General features: G+C 47.7%; 1 protein-coding gene across 9 annotated transcripts in view; it reads left to right on the top strand.

The window, feature by feature from the left end:
- Positions 1-19,550, top strand: part of PCYT2 (phosphate cytidylyltransferase 2, ethanolamine) — a 66,240-nt gene that overhangs the window by 39,740 nt on the left and 6,950 nt on the right. For all 9 annotated transcript variants that reach the window (XM_078786653.1, XM_078786649.1, XM_078786652.1 and 6 more), the window contains 4 exons: positions 2,108-2,185; positions 3,372-3,437; positions 3,965-4,030; positions 4,230-4,318. In XM_078786653.1, coding sequence (XP_078642779.1) covers positions 2,108-2,185; positions 3,372-3,437; positions 3,965-4,030; positions 4,230-4,318 — 299 coding nt within the window. The remainder of the gene's footprint in view (positions 1-2,107; positions 2,186-3,371; positions 3,438-3,964; positions 4,031-4,229; positions 4,319-19,550) is intronic.

Raw genomic sequence — 19,550 nt, 5'->3', positions numbered from 1 at the left:
CTAAAAAACAACTACTGTAGTTTCATTGGAAGGCTGATCCTTCCCTCTTGCAAAACCAGAAGTGGGACTAAATAATATATGTTTAATCAACAGTTTGCCCTCCCCCCACATAGTGAAACTAATGACTATAGGACTTGGTCTATCTTATGGTCTGTTCCATAAATATTAAAGTAAGAAATCCCAGTGAGACTTATGTCAATCTTGTACATGTCATCCATAAAGTGAGAACCATTTTAAACATTCTAACCAACTTACTTTCGTTGTTTGGTATCCATCACCAATGTCATCTCCATCGTCAAATTCTCCACTGGCAAATTTAGCGAAGAGATCGTTCAACGTTCGCTTCTCATCTACAACTGATCTCGCGAACCAAGACTTCAAAACTTTTGTCGACGAATGTATGCTTACACACACGAATATCGTCATATTCCCTACTCAAATTTGTACCATTAAAAGTATGAAATGCAAGATTTTTACACGTAAATTGCACTTGCCCAGTGCACAACCGCTGCGAGAATTGACCGTCTTTAGCACAAAGTGTCTGCGTTAAGCCTAGCATGTATTAACCAGGAAGTTCCGTTAGAGGGCGCGATCCATAATAGTTTAGATCATCAATGCATAAGATACGATCAGCAAACGCCCGGAAACGGCAAGTTTTAGACCGAGTTTCTTCGCAAAACGATTTAAAAAAAACAAGTATATATTAAAAAAAAATAGTATTAAATAGTAAATAAAAGTAGGCGGCGACCAAAAAGGAAGCGGGCAGGGACGAGAAACATTTTTTTTTTTTACTTGGCCTAACGCAAAACTTGTAACAAGCACAAAATGGAATACGTGCCTTTCCAACAATTAGTCAGGGTAGGAAATTGTAATTGGTTCAATGTGCCGGTGATAACTCGCCAACTCTTCATGAAAAACAACCAACGCCGACCGTGGTATATTTTACGTTTTTCATACTAGCAGATAGGACAGCCGGCTTGAGATGGTGCATCACCCTAAATGCGAAGTGCCAAAAAGACAGTTTATAGTCCGTTCGGGAATCAAACCCAGACCGGATGGCTCAAAAGTAAGTGTGCTACCTCCGTACTATACTATCTTGTGGTTAACTTACCGTTACCAAGTGTGTTTTTAACCATTGATGAAACATTCAAAATGGTCACCCTTTTGTGCATACCAGCATCATTTACAGAAAATGTATAAAATCTGTTATGTCATCGTTTTCCTTTAGCTTTCATGCTTGGAGTAGAATTGACACAAACTCGGGAACGTTATACATAGGTGATAATATTGTTTCAAATCAATTTCATAAGGAAAGGTTTACTAACAGGATAATTTGTTAAAAGATAATGGCAGAAGAGGATATTGGTTGAGTTTTTTATGTTGAAGGTTCCAGTCACGGACTGAGTCCTCATTGAGGCCAGGCCTTAAATAAAAGAGCTGCATTGTTAGAAAAGTGATAAAAGAGAGAATAGTTTAAGAGTTTTTGAGGAAGTAAAAAATCTGCTTTGTCAAAAGGTCAAGGTCGTAAGTGTTTGGATAAACATGGGAAGGTAAAAAGTTCCAGAATTTGGCAGAGGTGGGGAAGAAACAACCATCACAATGGCCCACCCTAGAGTTGCCAATCGCCATGCAATAATCATGTGACGACTGTGACGTAGTGGCTTGTCGAGTATTCCGTGGTCTCGCTAATGGCGGAGGTACACAAGCAGAAAGTTATTGGGAGCAGAAACCAAAGTAATATCTGTAGAAAAGAGAAAGAAAACCAACTTTGCGGCGTAATATAAGCGGGTCGAGTTTAGAGGTCAGATTGGGAGAGTTGATAATTCAATCCTTTATATAGTTGAAGCAACTGTTGAGAGGAGAAGAATCTTCGACATTCAGTAAGGGGTGGGGTGGGAGTTTGGAAGGGGGAGGGAAGAGGAAAGGGGTGGCGTGGGAGTCTGGAGGGAGGTGGTGGTGGTGGTTGGGAGGAGACAGGCGAGGGGTCGGGATAAGGAAGGCGAAGGGGTGAGAGGAGGGATCTAAGTTAGATCTAAATAAAGTGGATATCATGCCAACATTGATCATTTTGATTGTTGGTTGTTGATGTAAATTTTCTTTCTGGCAGGAGGTGAATCGTTACAAAGGCAAGAACTACCCCATTATGAACATTCACGAGCGAACTCTGAGTGTGCTGGCTTGTCGGGTGAGTGATCTACGCGACGGGATTTTATACCCGACTTCCCATTGCCTATTGGCCAATGAGGCCACTGCTTGTATGGTGTCTGTTTCATCATCTCGTGGTTGTATTTATGATTTGTAATCTTGAATTTTGGAGTGCAGTATTATAATCTACAATATAAGAGAGATGTCTGTCTGTGTGTGTGTGTCTGTCTGTCTGTCTCTGTGTGTCGCCATTTTTCTCAGATGGCTGAACGGATCTTCGTCAAATTTTCGGAGGTTCATCAGTGAGTGCCTGGGAGTGTTTTAGGCAAAAAAAAAAAAATTGAAAAAGAAATCGTTTTTTTGGAGTTAAAAAAAAAGAAGAAGCTCGATAGTGCCTAAGCCTTTTTAAATTAATGACAGTTATATGCAAGTACACATTCACATAAATACAAAACAATCAGACATTTGAATACAAATAAATCAAACAATTCCGGAAGTGTACAAAGTTGGTAGTACGGCTTCTTCTTCTTCCTTAATGCATCACACTTAAATCGGAAACGTGATGAACGCCACATTCACCCCATTCACCCACCAGCATATATATGAACCCCCTTCCTCTCCTGCCTCCCCCCTCCCCTGCCCTTCCTCTCCTGCCTCCCCCCTCCCCTGCCCTTCCTCTCCTGCCTCCCCCCTCCCCTTCCCCCCCCAACTTCCCCCCTCCCTCCCACATCCCCCCCTCCCTCCCACCTCCCCTCCGAAAGTGGACGGAGGTTATGTTTTCACCACTGTCCATCTGTGAACAGGATATATCAATAAGTTATGAATGGATTCAGTTGAAACTTGGTGGACACGTTGGTTGTGTGACGAGGACTAAGTGATTCGATTTCGGTGACTATCACGATCTGGATACGAGAATGTTTAAAAGTGATTTTGCACCATTGAGAAATGGGGCCAAATATGATATATGTAGCAGGATTTATTTCAAAACTTATTGGAAGATTTGGGGAGGTGACAAGAACAAGCCGATTCGATTTTGGAGGTGCAGATCCAGATCCGGCCTATCAGCGGCAAACAAAACATAAACTGCTCAGCCTGGTGGAGGTATGCATTCTACCAAGTGTCGTACTAGTTATAGTATGCTTTTGTCTGAGTCTGTGTTGGATTCTAATGTATCTTTTATACGATCTAATCTAATTATTTATTTACCTTTCCCCTCTCCCAAACAGTATGTCTCCCAGGCAATCATTGGAGCTCCTTATTCTGTCACAGCAGAACTGCTAGACTATTTCAAGGTACGTACAAGACTGGCCTTTAAACAAGTATGAGGTCATTTGTGAAGCTCTCCCAGGAATCACACACTTCATAGTAGGGGCAAAGCACGGAAAGAGTAGAGGGTGTAAGACCAGACAGGAGGTGATAGAAGACAGACAACCAAAATGTCTGCCATGGGAAAATGAGAGGTACATAAACTCAGCTTCATTACGGGAGATTCCAATAATCTTGAAGGCTTTGATTTCCACGGTGTTAAGCTGAGCAAGGTGTGAGGCAGGGGTGTGAGCCCAAAGGGGAGAGCAGTACTCCATCATGCTGTGGATGAAGTACATTGCTGACAGGTTTGTCCACCCAGAAAGGGGTACTTGGTGTTTATAAGAAGGCGTTGATTCCCAACAACCTTTTACAGCATAAATTTTGAGTTTTACCCCTCTGGCCCCCTAGGTAATGTGATCCTACCCACGAAGGCCTGAATTAAGTCATGTGGTGTCATTGATGCAGTTCTATTAATCTAACGTTTAGCCTCCTTGTGCTGATTCTTTGGTAGGTGGAACTTGTCTGCCATGGAAACACAGACACCATGTTGGATACGAGTGGTGCAGACCCATACGCTGTGAGTTTCTCTGTTGATCTCATCCAACGGAAAGGAAATTTTTTCTACACTATCGACATTTATTTTATTTTTTCTTTCAACTTTCTCATCGGGTTCATTTTTTTACCTTGATGCATTTTTCTTGTGTACTTCCAAAAAAAAAAAAATACACATTTTGATGTTAAATATTTTGATGTGACTGCCGAGGCCTTGTGTCTAGGAGCCAAAACGCCGTGGAATATTCCGGAAGGTTGCAAGTGGAAATGATCTCACCACTGATGACATTGTACAACGGATTATACACAACAGGTACGTTACTTTACATCATCACATTGTGATGAGGACTTCTTGTGAATCGTTACAATACATTGACATGCACACGGGACATGCTGAAACGTAAGAGGATCAAAGTTTTCTTGGCTCACGTAAATGTTTTGCACAGTGGTACCACCTTTTCCAAAAGGAACCACACTTGTAACCACAAATGGAGATATTTTCAAAGGTGTATGTACAACTACTTTAACCACACTCCTGGGCTTTCACCACCATTAAACCAAACTGAGAACCTGTATATTTTTGATTTGTCGTGTAGATGCAGCTCAACACTAAACACCATAAAGTGAAACTGCCATCTTGGGACGGTAAATAAACTTTGTTTTATAGGAGATCCACCATAATTGTGCAATACCGTATCTATAATAATAATAGATGTACAATAGAGTATGTGTTGCAGTCAGTTAGTGTGTGTGTCTCCTCCATAACTCTAAAACCATGAAATCTAGCGGCCCAAAACTTTTCATGCATACTAACGGAACTCCATGGGAGTGCATGAATGAAAACTGGGTATTTGGGTAAATTTAAACACCTCTTTTGAAGATAATTAACAGCTTACCTTCATTAAAGGCTTTATCCTTGGTCAGCCCAACTTCGCGTCGCAGGGGTCTTTTCATTCGACCTACTCGAAAAGCCTTGCCTTTTTTTTTTTTTTTTTTTTAATACTGAATCGAGGCTCGTGAAAGAGCTGACAACCGCGAGGGAAAGACAGTACAGGGGGACCGTGAGGGAAAGACAGCACAGGGGGACCGCGAGGGAAAGACAGCACAGGGGGACCACGAGGGAAAGACAGCACAGGGGGACCGCGAGGGAAAGACAGCACAGGGGGACCGCGAGGGAAAGACAGCACAGGGGGACCGCGAGGGAAAGACAGCACAGGGGGACCGCGAGGGAAAGACAGCACAGGGGGACCGCGAGGGAAAGACAGCACAGGGGGACCGCGAGGGAAAGACAGCACAGGGGGACCGCGAGGGAAAGACAGCACAGGGGGACCGCGAGGGAAAGACAGCACAGGGGGACCGCGAGGGAAAGACAGCACAGGGGGACCGCGAGGGAAAGACAGCACAGGGGGACCGCGAGGGAAAGACAGCACAGGGGGACCGCGAGGGAAAGACAGCACAGGGGGACCGCGAGGGAAAGACAGCACAGGGGGACCGCGAGGGAAAGACAGCACAGGGGGACCGCGAGGGAAAGACAGCACAGGGGGACCGCGAGGGAAAGACAGCACAGGGGGACCACGAGGGAAAGACAGCACAGGGGGACCGCGAGGGAAAGACAGCACAGAGGGACCGCGAGGGAAAGACAGCACAGAGGGACCGCGAGGGAAAGACAGCACAGAGGGACCGCGAGGGAAAGACAGCACAGAGGGACCGCGAGGGAAAGACAGCACAGAGGGACCGCGAGGGAAAGACAGCACAGAGGGACCGCGAGGGAAAGACAGCACAGAGGGACCGCGAGGGAAAGACAGCACAGAGGGACCGCGAGGGAAAGACAGTACAGGGGGACCGCGAGGGAAAGACAGCACAGTGGGACCGCGAGGGAAAGACAGCACAGAGGGACCGCGAGGGAAAGACAGCACAGGGGGACCACGAGGGAAAGACATTACAGAGGGACCGTGAGGGAAAGACAGCACAGAGGGACCGCGAGGGAAAGACAGCACAGGGGGACCGCGAGGGAAAGACAGCACAGGGGGACCGCGAGGGAAAGACAGCACAGTGGGACCGCGAGGGAAAGACAGCACAGAGGGACCGCGAGGGAAAGACAGCACAGAGGGACCGCGAGGGAAAGACAGCACAGAGGGACCGCGAGGGAAAGACAGCACAGAGGGACCGCGAGGGAAAGACAGCACAGAGGGACCGCGAGGGAAAGACAGCACAGAGGAACCGCGAGGGAAAGACAGCACAGGGGGACCGTGAGGGAAAGACAGCACAGGGGGCCCGCGAGGGAAAGACAGCACAGAGGGACTGCGAGGGAAAGACAGCACAGAGGGACCGCGAAGGAAAGACAGCACAGGGGGACCACGAGGGAAAGACAGCACAGGGGGACCACGAGGGAAAGACAGCACAGAGGCCTTGAACACACTATCTACTCTCACGGACTAATTAAAGTATATAATCAAAATCTGTGTTCAGATTTGAGGATCGGATCTCGTGGACTAAATAAGTGTTGAAATCTGGAGTGAAATCTGCAAATGTTATGAAATTTGTGATATATATATATATTGTTACGGATTCGTCACTTCCGTTGTGGTGGTTTGCATCCACTGTAAATATTTCTGATTCCATGTACTATTATTGTTTTCAAAAGGTTTATTGTTCATGAACTGTTTTCAAAAGGTAAAAAAGTTAATGTTAAAAGAAACACGAAACCGGTTCGGGAACCGGACGACCTCCTTTTTCGCACACCTCCTTTTTCGCACACCAGACCTGTCGCACACTTCACCAACGGCCTCTCACGAACACCCGGGTCCATCTCGACCCCCAAGCTTCTTAAATCACCTGGCGCATCATACGCACGACCATATTGGTCACCACTTACACCGGGTCCTCTTCCTCTTCGCTTCTCCTCCATCACCTGCGAATCCCTCATCCGGTTAATGAGCACATCATCACGACCCGAACACAGACTTTGGACCAATTCTTTTACTTCCTCCTTTATCTCTTTCTTATCCTCTCTCCGTCGCTTCTTAATTTCGCTCACCCCTTCTTCCACTTCTTCTAATTTCTGCTTCACCTCTTTTATTTCCCGGTACGTCTCCTCAAGTTCGTCCTCTAAGGCTACCTTGACCGTTTCCATGTGCGTCCTCACCTGCCGGTCCTTCGTCTCCATTACCTCTGTCACCTCGTCCAACCTCGTTGTCAGTCCCTCACGTACCATCTGACATTCCCTCTTCGTCGCTATCAAGTCGTCTTTTAGTTCTTTCTGTGTCGCTTTTAACCCTCCTAGTACCGCAGTGTTCCTTTGTACCTGCTCCACTAACTCAGTCTGTCCCACCGTCAGCTGTTCCACCTCCTGCGTCAGGTCCTCTATGCCCCCTTGTAACTTTACAGTCCCCTTTCTCACCTCCTTCTCCATGCGCTCCTTACAGTGCCTCACCTCCTCGCGCACTCCTCCGACCTCCTCACTCACCCCTCTTCTGATCTCTTCCCCCATCACTTGCATCTCCTGCCCAGATGCCACCCTCATCTGCTCCATTTCCTCCCTGTGAGCATCCAATTTAGTTTCTACCCCCATTCTGACCCCCTCTATCTGCTGCCCCATTTGTTTAACTTCCCTTTCCGCTTGGTCCCTCATGTCCCTCAATTTGCCTTCCATACTGTTTTCTAACCCCTCTAACCCCTTTTGCATCCCTTCCATTTGATTCTCTTGAGCGGCCATTCTGTTTTCTACCCCCGTTAACCCATGTTTCACCCCTTCAATTTGATTCTCTTGAGCGGCCATTCTGTTTTCTACCCCCGTTAACCCATTCTTTACCTCTTTTATCCCATTGTCTAACCCCTCACCGGTACCCCTCGCTTCGTCCCTCATTACCCCCATTTGGCCCTCCAATCGCTCACCCTGAGCATCCATCCGGTTCCCCATTACCCCCATTTGGCCCTCCAATCGCTCACCCTGAGCATCCATCCGGTTTCCCATTACCCCCATTTGCTCACTCTGAGCCCTCATTTGCTCACTCTGCAGGTTGAGGGACGCCTGCATTTGCGCCATAAATTGCTCCATGAGGGCCTGCATTTGGGCCATCCCTCCCACTTGTGCAGCGGGTGCGGCCGCCGCAGCCATGTGCGAGGCGCCATTTTGCGAACCTGCCGCCCTCACTGCTTCGCTCTCCTCTTGTCCCTCAATTTGGTCCTGGATCGACCCTGCCTCACTCTCCTCTACCGGAACCCAGCCGTCTTGATCCGCCATAGCGCGACTTTCAAAATTCGGGTTTTTATTTTTGTAAAACAAAATCAAATTTCGCCGTTAATAATTTCGAGCGCGTGAAGCGCGCTTCGGGTCCAATCCCACTTCCCGACACCAATTGTTGCGGATCGCGGACAGATGTTATATTGACCGAGCGGTGGTGTATTACCGCGTCCGAACAGTTACTCCCCAATTAGAACCCGATCCCGCCCGAACGTTGACCAAGTCGCGCTATGCTAAATCAATGAAGGAAAGGACACAACAGCTGGGGTAAATGACACGACACAAGGGGTACAGTTCTCAAGACCTCCGGAGGAGGATATAATTGGTGATGCAGAAAAGGGGTAGATTACACGGTAAGAGGTAAAGCACAGAAAAGATGGGCACTTAAACAGTCTTATCTATCCCCGACAGACCACAGACAAACGGGACAAGACTGACTTACACGGGGATTGATGGCAGGGAAGGACAGGCAGTCGATAGCACAAGGTGCACCTTGGCTCAGGGGCAGAATCAAACACGGTCCGGTCCAGAGATGCGGGGAGGTATTGCAGCGCTCGGAGGTGGCGTCTTCTCTCTCCAAGCTGAGGGCGCATCTCACGTCACCTCCCTCTTCCTGCGCATGCTCAGCGGGGAGTGACACGCCCTCGGCTCGTTGGCCCCGCCCCAGATGGGATCGGTCCGCCGCTTCTATTGGGTGCGGGGGGTTACCGGGCTCCGCCCTTGACGAGGAGCTGACAGCGAGCCCCTGCGTGGTAACCCCGTCGGAGCACATGTTCAATGGCGGCTAACCAAGCCGGAGTGAGGACGCACACTCCCCGCGCCGCCGCCGCTGTTGTTGTTGTTGTTGTTGTTGTACCATGAGGAAGAGCTGCGGGGAGGTATTGGGAGGTCCTAAACTTTCTAACGGTGCCATACAATCACATTCTGGTGCAACGAAGAGTCAGAATTAATGGAAACGAGTCCTTAACTGACATAGACTAAGAATAACTAGCAAGATGTCCTATAGTTGTCTACGTGAGATGCGGTGGACCTGGATGCGACATTTAAGGGGGGAAATAGGGGAAGGTCGGGGCTACAGAGTGTTGTTTACAGAAAATGGGACTAGGGAATGGGGGATTGGGGATAGTTGGGAAGTATTGGGGAAATAGGGGAATATTTACAAGCGGATATGGATGGAGGCCAATCTCATATCCGCAACAATATATATATATATATATACATATATATATATACATATACATATATATATATATATATACATATATATATATATATATGGGGAGGGGGGAGGGGAGGGGGGAGGCGGAGGCGGAGGGGGAGGGGAGGGGGGAGGGGGGAGGCGGAGGGGGAGGGGAGGGGGGAGGCGGAGGGGGAGGGGGGAACGGCTAGCTTGGCAAGCGATAGCAGGCTTTTTACTTTTATTTTTACCTCAATGAGGGCTATATATATAGTCTGTGCTTGGAGCCTTCAAGTTCAACATAAAGTTTTTTTATTAAAAATAATGCGGATGTATAACAATCCACCAATGCAAGTTCAGAAATGAATGCAGATCCTTTACTTTGCGATACAAACGCAATTCCCGCCATTTCCACTCACGATCGAGGCTCCACAGTCCACAGTGACCGCGCCTCTTCTTCCTCCTACAACTTCGTCTCACTTCTTTCACTCAAAATGCACGAAATTCTGCCGCATGAAATTATGTAGAGGCCTCGTCAGGGGGATATAAGGTAGATAAGGAAGGCGTTGTAACAGAAGAATCAAAATAAAAGTGGAAGAACATAAGGAAATGGGAGCTATTCTGGACCCACAGCCAAACCCGACAAACCATTGCAATACACCCCGAACGTCTAGCGCCGCCACAAACTACACCATGGAATTGCAGCTGGCGCGGTTTTTTTTAAACCATTGATATTAAAATAAAACGTAGCCTAAAACCACCGGGATTTTATGCTGATTCCGAATCTGTCCGATGTGTAGTTCTTGAGTTATAAGCGGACATCCAGACAGACACACACACAGACACTCCTCCTTTATATATATATATATATACATATATATATATATATATATATATATATATATATATATATATATATATATATATATATATATATATATATACATATACATAATTATATACATATATATATATATATATATATATATATATATATATATATATATACATATATACATATACATAATTATATATATATATATATATATATATATATATATATATATATATATATATATATATATATATATATATACACAAAGAATTAAGTTAAGCACCCCCCCCGTTTTTTTACAACCTCGCACATTACAAGTTTGTTGTCGTCAAAACAGTGTAATATACCCATGATATTGCTATATTTTCTGGAGAAGTGATATTATGGTCACATAAAAACATAACAATCATGCCGTTTTCAATATTTTATTCTGAATAATTTAAGGTGAAATTTTTTGGGAATTTTAGGCATATTTTCACCTCAATTTAAGTATGGAGCTATAGGTCCATCACGGACAGTGTGGATGACGTTTATGTTTTCTAACGTACAGTCATTGTTCTGAGAAGACCTCTAGCGATCTTTGCGTCAATAACGTGTGTAGGACCCACGTGATCGGATCACTGACTCAACCAATCACTTTTTTTCACTTTGATCACTCAATTTCATCAATGGATAATTGCTAATGTCATACCAATCATTATTTGATCTCACATACCTTAGAATATATGCCAATGTATACATATACACAAAGAATATATATTAGGGGGTGCTTACCTTAATTCGTTGTGTAGGGGTGCTTAACTTAATTCTTTGTGTATATATACAGTGGGGAGAACAAGTATTTGATACACTGCCGATTTTGCAGGTTTTCCCACTTACAAAGCACGACAAGGTCTGTAATTTTTATCATAGGTACACTTCAACTGTGGAAGACGGAATCTAAAACAAAAATCCTGAAAATCACATTGTATGATTTTTAAGTAATTAATTTGCATTTTATTGCATGAAATAAGTATTTGATACATCAGAAAAACAGAACTTAATATTTGGTACAGAAACCTTTGTTTGCAATTACAGAGATCAGACGTTTCCTGTAGTTCTTAACCAGGTTTGCACACACTGCAGCAGGGATTTTGGCCCACTCCTCCATACAGATCTTCACCAGATCCTTCAGGTTTCGGGGCTGTCGCTGCGCAACACAGACTTTCAGCTCCCTCCAAAGATTTTCTATTGGGTTCAGGTCTGGAGACTGGCTAGGCCACTCCAGGACCTTGAGATGCTTCGTACGGAGCCACTCCTTAGTTGCCCTGGCTGTGTGTTTCGGGTCGTTGTCATGCTGGAAGACCCAGCCACGCCCCATCTTCAATGCTCTTATTGAGGGAAGGAGATTGTTGGCCAAGATCTCGCGATACATGGCCCCATCCATCCTCCCCTCAATACGGTGCAGTCGTCCTGTCCCCTTTGCAGAAAAGCATCCCCAAAGAATGATGTTTCCACCTCCATGCTTCACGGTTGGGATGGTGTTCTTGGGGTTGTACTCATCCTTCTTCTTCCTCCAAACACGGCGAGTGGAGTTTAAACCAAAAAGCTCTATTTTGGTCTCATCAGACCACATGACCTTCTCCCATTCCTCCTCTGGATCATCCAGATGGTCATTGGCAAACTTCAGACGGGCCTGGACATGCGCTGGCTTGAGCAGAGGGACCTTGCGTGCGCTGCAGGATTTTAATCCATGACGGCGTAGTGTGTTACTTATGGTTTTCTTTGATACTGTGGTCCCAGCTCTCTTCAGGTCATTGACCAGGTCCTGCCGTGTAGTTCTGGGCTGATCCCTCACCTTTCTCATGATCATTGAGGCTCCACGAGGTGAGATCTTGCATGGAGCCCCAGACCGAGGGAGATTGACTGTCATCTTGAACTTCTTCCATTTTCTAATAATTGCGCCAACAGTTGTTGCCTTCTCACCAAGCTGCTTGCCTATTGTCCTGTAGCCCATCCCAGCCTTGTGCAAGTCTACAAATTTGTCCCTGATGTCCTTAGACAGCTCTCTGGTCTTGCCCATTGTGGAGAGGTTGGAGTCTGATTGAGTGTGGACAGGTCTGGAGACGGCTTTGCGGTCGGTCTTTGCGGTCTTTGTGGTCGGAGACGGTCTGGAGACGTCTTTTATGCAGATAACGAGTTCAAACAGGTGCAGTTAATACAGGTAATGAGTGGAGAATGGGAGGGCTTCTTAAAGAAAAAACTAACAGGTCTGTGAGAGCCGGAATTCTTACTGGTTGGTAGGTGATCAAATACTTATTTCATGCAATAAAATGCAAATTAATTACTTAAAAATCATACAATGTGATTTTCAGGATTTTTGTTTTAGATTCCGTCTTCCACAGTTGAAGTGTACCTATGATAAAAATTACAGACCTTTACGTGCTTTGTAAGTGGGAAAACCTGCAAAATCGGCAGTGTATCAAATACTTGTTCTCCCCACTGTATATATATATATATATATATATACATATACATATACATAATTATATATATATATATATATATATATATATATATATATATATATATATATATATATATATATATATATATATATATATATATATACACACACACATATATATATATATATATATATATATATATATATATATATATATATTGTTACAGACGTGGCTTAGATGTTATTTACCGAGCGGTTTTGGTATGACCACGTCTGCACAAGTTACCCGATTATACCCGAACGTTGACTAATCGCGCTGCGCTAGGTCAATAAAGGAAAAGGACACCCGGCTGGGATTAAAATGACACGACACCCAGGGTTCAGTTCTCAAGCCCTCCGGAGGAGGTTATATTGTTACGGAAGGTTAGATTACAAGGACGAGAGGTACAGCATAGAAAGACAAGCACTTAGACACAATCTTATATTAACCCCAACAGACGACAGATAAACGGGACAAAAGGCTGACTCACACGGGGTTTGATGGCTAGGAAAGGCAGGATCGATGGCTCCAGGTGCACCTGGGCTCAAAGGTCAGAATCGACTCGGTCCGGTCCAGAGATGCGGGGAGGTATTCAGCGCTCGTACGTGGCAACTTCTCTCTCCAGGCTGGGGGCGCATCTGACCTCACATCCGGTGAGTCCTTCGTATATCCGGCGGGGAGTGACACGCCCTCGGCTCGTTAGCTCCGCCTCGTGGAATCGGCACGTTGCTTCTCATTGGGTGCGTGCGGGGGGTTTACCAGGCTCCGCCCTTGACGGGGGACTGACAAGGAGCCCCTTCGTGGTAACCCCGTGGAGCGCATGGTCCGGCGCGCATTGTCAATGGCGGCTAACCGAGCCGGTGTGATGACGCACACTCCCCCCGCGCAGCGTCGTTGTTGTTGTAATTGTTGTTGTAGTTGTAGTTGTTGTTGTTGTTGTTGTTGTTGTTTGGGGAAGAAGATGGAAGGAGGTATGGGAAAGGTCCTAAACTCACTACTGGTGCCATATAATCACATTCTGGTGCAACGAAGAGTCAGAATTAATGGAAAGGAGTCCTTAACTGACATAGACTAAGAATAACTAGCAAGATGTCCGAAAGTTGTCTACGTGTGATGCGGTGGACCTGGGCACGACATTTAATGGGGGAAAAAGGGGAAGGTCGGCTCTACTGATTGTTGTTTACAGACAATGGGACTAGGGAATGGGGGATTGGGGACAGTTGGGGAGTATTGGGGAAATAGGGGAATATTTACAAGCGGATATGGAGGCCAAATTCCATATTCGCAACATTGCACCCTTCTCTACCCTCGGGGCGTCCCGACCCGATAAATTTTTACCTACTTTAGTGTGGCACGCAATGTAGTTCCCTCTACTATTAACTCTACCCTGAGTGCGACAGTTTTACAGATATTCACAAAGGAGTAAATATGTCCCCCTGCGACGTTGCACCCTTCTCCTCACAGAAACACACCCACAGGATAACCGAATCCGGAAAGAATCCTCAAACTAAACATACAGCCGGTAGGGAGCATTATTTACACAAGACTACGCTGATATTTACACTACGATCCAGGACCTGTTTTTGGAGGAACACATGCAGATGTTATGCATAGAGAGAGCACGCATGCTAGCATCGATACACCAACCCACGAGTGCTCTGTGGCCCACGGCCTTTAATAATGTGCAGAGCACCCCTTCCAAGCATCAAGCACCACCCCATCACACAGTGAGCACCATCCGGTGCACCAATAAAGTGTTTATGACTCATTGTGTGGTGTCGCAGCCGGCCGATGTTCTGCCGCTGGTCTTGCCTTCGTGTGGTGCACTTGGCCTTCTTACTTCTTTTAAACAAAATAAAGAAAGGCGCCAACCGCGTCCATTTCTTTATTGTGGCCGTCAGGGGGCCAACTATAAGTGGTTCACCTGTATGGCATAGGTGCCACGTTGACCCATAGGTCCATCCACGGGTGGTGCTTGGCCGCAAAAGAGCTGCGGTCCATTGTGGGTGGCCACAAACATTGCGGTCCATATGGTGTATCGATCCAAGCAGCAAGCAGCGAAAGTGCAGGCCCACAACTGCGTAGCCAGCACCTCTCTCTCCTCTCTCTCTACCCCAAAGCCAGATCCTCGGAGGTGGGAGACAAAAGAAAAGACAAGTGAGTAAGGTGGTAAGGGCGCAAAAGTGCACGCAATGTAAGATGATGCACACTGGGGGCACATGGGAACCAGGTGAGACAGGTACGTTCCTACCGTACGCCCCCCCCCCCCCACCAGGTAACCTACATGGCCCCTCCCTTACCCCTTACTGTATCCACAAAACACAACACTACCCATAAACATCTACTTTACAAATCAACAAACATCCCTACTGTCTTCCCCGTTCCTCCCATATACCAAATTCGTCTTCTCTCCCTCCTAACCAATCAAATTTGCCATTTTCAACTCAACATCATAATTTGCCATCTCCAACTCAACATCATAATTTGCCAGCTCCAACTCATCATCAGTCCCTCCTAAGGAGGGAGAGATGGAATCACCCCAATGTCTCATCCACGTCGTGATGCGTCTCACAAATCCACACAGCAATTCTCATTTCTGCAACACAAACAAAGAAAACACAGGTGTGGAGTCATCATCATCACCACAGGTAAGTGGCTGCGTATGGTGCGACAGGTTCATCAATCCTAACTATTTCCTAATTGACTTTAACAACTTTACACTACCCGGGGTCTTTCTCCGGCCAAACCATTGGCCCTCTTACACTATGGGTTCTAAAAACCAATTCCCATTGGCCAAACTGTGGTGCTTTTCAATTTGGGGTCTCACTCCCCCGATTCATCTCCCGGTGCCCTCGCACAATTTCTGGGCTGTGGCGTGTACCTCTCCCAGCGGGTCTACCCACCTGCACACCTCCACCACTGCAGTTGCCACCCGAGCTTACCTAGCTCCTCACCCTAACCTAACTAACTGGGGCAGGCCCTCTGGCGCTCTCCCCACTCGGTGCCCTCTCTGGCACTGGGCTACCCGATCCACACCCGGGATCCTCAGGCACCCACTCACAACTACCGGCTCCCAGAGCCCACCTGCGGCCTCACCTGGCCGACATCCTCACAGTGGTGGAGTGCCCAACCAACTACACACACTAACAGGCTACACGCCCAGCCATTTCCACAACACTAATGCACCCATCCACAACACCATTCTGCAACCGCACCACAAATGCCAATATCCAACCACAATTTACCTGTACCCTCTACCTAACACTTACACTACCCGCCCCGGGTACTCGTGAAAAGGGTCCACTCTTCCCCCATCCACACCTTCGCACCATGCACACCACTCCGTACCACTTACTCCAACTCTCTCCACACACCTGTACTTGCACACCTGTGCTCTCACACCTGGTGCCACCTGCACCCTTCTCTCCCCAAGCGCATTCGCGCTGATCTACAACACTCACTACTCACACACTGCTCCACACACCTGTCCAGTTGCACACCTGTGCAATCACACCTGTTCAATTCTCACACACACGGCATCATCTCAGCTAACTACTCCCTTCTGAAACTTGCGCTTCCCAGTCGTCCCTTTAAACTATTGCGCTCCCACGTCATTATCATCCACACTAAACTACCTGCGTCCCCACTACAGGTATCAGTCACTACCTAACCTTATCGTTACCTAATGTCAATCTCTTCTAGATCCCTACTAATAACCTAACCCACCCGGGCTAGTTTCCACTGCCATCAACCCCATAAGCTATTGCTCCTTTGCCCCCACCTGTGAGGGATGGTGGATTTGCCATCCCACCACATCGGGGGTCTCTCACTACCAATTTCGCTCGTCCAAATCCAACAATTCAAAAATTTTCCAATCACTGCCCATCATCTGCCAATCACTGTACCATTACCAATCATCACTCTGCCAATCCTTTGCCAATCATCAAATTTTGTTTTTCTCTAATTTTGGGTCCAAAACACTAACCTCATCACCCAGTCTACTCACTAATGCCTCTCGGTGCGCCAATCCCTGTCCAAAGCCCGGCTTCGTAAAGCCAAGCTGGTTGTTTTGTGCCGGCGGCTGGATGCGTCCGGCATTCGGGGCAGGGACGGGGGCTTACCCGGGCCGAGATCCCACGCACCACCTCGGCGTGGAGCCATCCAATGTCCCGATCTCGACCTGCCGGCACGTCTCAACAAAACGTGGTCGCCATGACGACCCTTCCTATCCAGCCGCCCGCTCCGCCTAGTGGAGCACGGACGCGGCCGTTCAAAGCGAGGCCCGGCACGCACCGAGGGTCCGATTCGGCTATAAGTCGTTCTAAACTCTACCCCGTCTAACGTCGATGCTTCACCTGGGCGCTTACACCCCGCAGCCCGTTCCTTGCTCACACATCCAGCCGTGCCCATGCTCCTCGTACCTTTCCTTACACACCCAGGTACCCTCATTCCACTCACAGCCTTGGTCACACACCTGACCACCGAACACTGTGGCACACATTCGTTGCTCGCACACCTCACCAATACACCTCTTCGCACCCCCTCCTCGGTCACCTCCTCTGTGACAATCACAGGTGTGCTCTCATTCGCACACCCAACCATGTGCCTCACCACCAACTCCAGCGTGCATTCCCACTCACGCTCTACCATTCCAGGTGTGCATCCTTCCATCCCAGGTGTACATCCTCGCTCACCTGTCACAACTAACTCACGCTCCGTTTCACTCTCACTACTCTCACCTCCATTCTTGACAGCGCACTCACCCTTACTCTTGACAGCGCACTCTTTCCCCATGCACCTGTCCGTCACACACCTTTCTCGCACACACTCTCCCGTCACACCCTCTGTAACACTCACCACAGGTGTGCATTCTTCCTTGCCTTTGACAGCGCACTCTTTCCCCATGCACCTGTCCGTCACACACCTTCCTCGCGCACACTCTCCCGTCACACCCTCTGTAACACTCACCACAGGTGTGCATTCTTCCTTGCCTTTGACAGCGCACTCTTTCCTCATGCACCCGTCCGTTACACACCTCTCTCGCGCACACTCTCCCGTCACACCCTCTGCAACACTCACCACACCGCGCTTCCATGTGCCCCCTCGCACACGCCCTACGACCGACTCATTCTCGCCAGCACCCTCACTACTCCTTGGCACGCACTTTTTCCTCACACACCCCAGAGTCGGACTTTCTTGCACACCTCCTTTTTCGCACACCAGACCTGTCGCACACTTCACCCACGGCCTCTCACGAACACCCGGGTCTATCTCGACCCCCAAGCTTATTAAATCCCCTGGCGCATCATACGCACGACCATATTGGTCACCACTTACACCGGGTCCTCTTCCTCTTCGCTTCTCCTCCATCACCTGCGAATCCCTCATCCGGTTAATGAGCACATCATCACGATCCAAACACAGACTTTGGACCAATTCTTTTATCTCCTCTTTTATCTCTTTCTTATCCCCTCTCCGTCGCTTCTTAATTTCGCTCATCCCTTCTTCCACTTCTTCTAATTTCTGCTTCACCTCTTTTATGTCCCGGTACGTCTCCTCAAGCTCATCCTCTAAGGCTACCTTGACCGTTTCCATGTGCGTCCTCACCTGCCGGTCCGTCGTCTCCATTACCTCTATCACCTCGTCCAACCTCGTTGTCAGTCCCTCACGTACCATCTGACATTCCCTCTTCGTCGCTATCAAGTCATTTTTTAGGTCATTTTGTGTCGCTTTTAAACCTCCTAATACCACAGTGTTCCTTTGAACCTGCTCCGTTAGTCCTTTTTGTCCCTCCGTCAGCTGTTCCACCTCCTGCGTCAGGACCTCTATGCCCCCCTGTAACTTTACAGTCCCCTTTCTCACCTCCTTCTCCATGTGCTCCTTACAGTGCCTCACCTCCTCGCGCACTCCTCCGACCTCCTCACTCACTCCTCTTCTGATCTGCTCTCTCATCACTTGCATCTCCTGCCCAGATGCCACCCTCATCTGCTCCATTTCCTCCCTGTGAGCATCCAGTTTGGTTTCTACCCCCATTCTGACCCCCTCTATCTGCTGCCCCATTTGGTTAACTTCCCTTTCCGCTTGGTCCCTCATGTCCCTCAATTTGCCTTCCATGGCGTTTTCTAACCCCTCTAACCCTTTTTGCATCCCTTCCATTTGATTCTCTTGGGCGGCCATTCTGTTTTCTACCCCCGTTAACCCATTTCTCACCTCTTTTATCCCATTGTCTAACCCCTCAAAATTTTTGTCTAACTTCTCACCAGTACCCCTCGCTTCGTCCCTCATTACCCCCATTTGGTTTCCCATTACCCCCAATTGCTCACTCCGAGCCCTCGTTTTCTCACTCTGAGCCCTCATTTCCTCCCTCATTTCCTCGTTATACTGGGCCATAAGGGCCTTCATTTTCTCCATAAATAGGCCCCAATCCATCGGCGGCGCTGCCACGGTCGCGGGCGCGGTGATCAGCGAGGCGCCATTTTGCGCTCCCGCAATGTCGGGCACAACGACGCTATTTTGTGCGTCTACTACCCTCGCTGCTTCGCTCTCCTCCTGTCCCTCATGTCCCTCAATTTGGTCCTGGACCGACCCTGCCTCACTCTCCCCTACCGGACCCCAGCTGTCTTGGTCTGCCATAGCGCGACTTTCAAAATTCGGGTTTTTATACAACAAAACAAATTTCGGCCGTTATAATTTCGCGCGGGAAACGCGCTCCGAATCGATTCTACTTGTTACAAATTTGGGCCTAATAACGCGCGGGAAACGCGCTCCGAATCGATTCTACTTGTTACAAATTTGGGCCTAATA

Source organism: Myxine glutinosa, chromosome 11 (genome assembly GCF_964187855.1).
Source record: "Myxine glutinosa chromosome 11, kmMyxGlut1.1, whole genome shotgun sequence".
In the NCBI taxonomy this organism is placed as follows: domain Eukaryota; kingdom Metazoa; phylum Chordata; class Myxini; order Myxiniformes; family Myxinidae; genus Myxine; species Myxine glutinosa.
The sequence above is the reverse complement of the archived record's forward strand: the minus strand, read 5'-3'. Positions and strand labels throughout refer to the sequence as shown.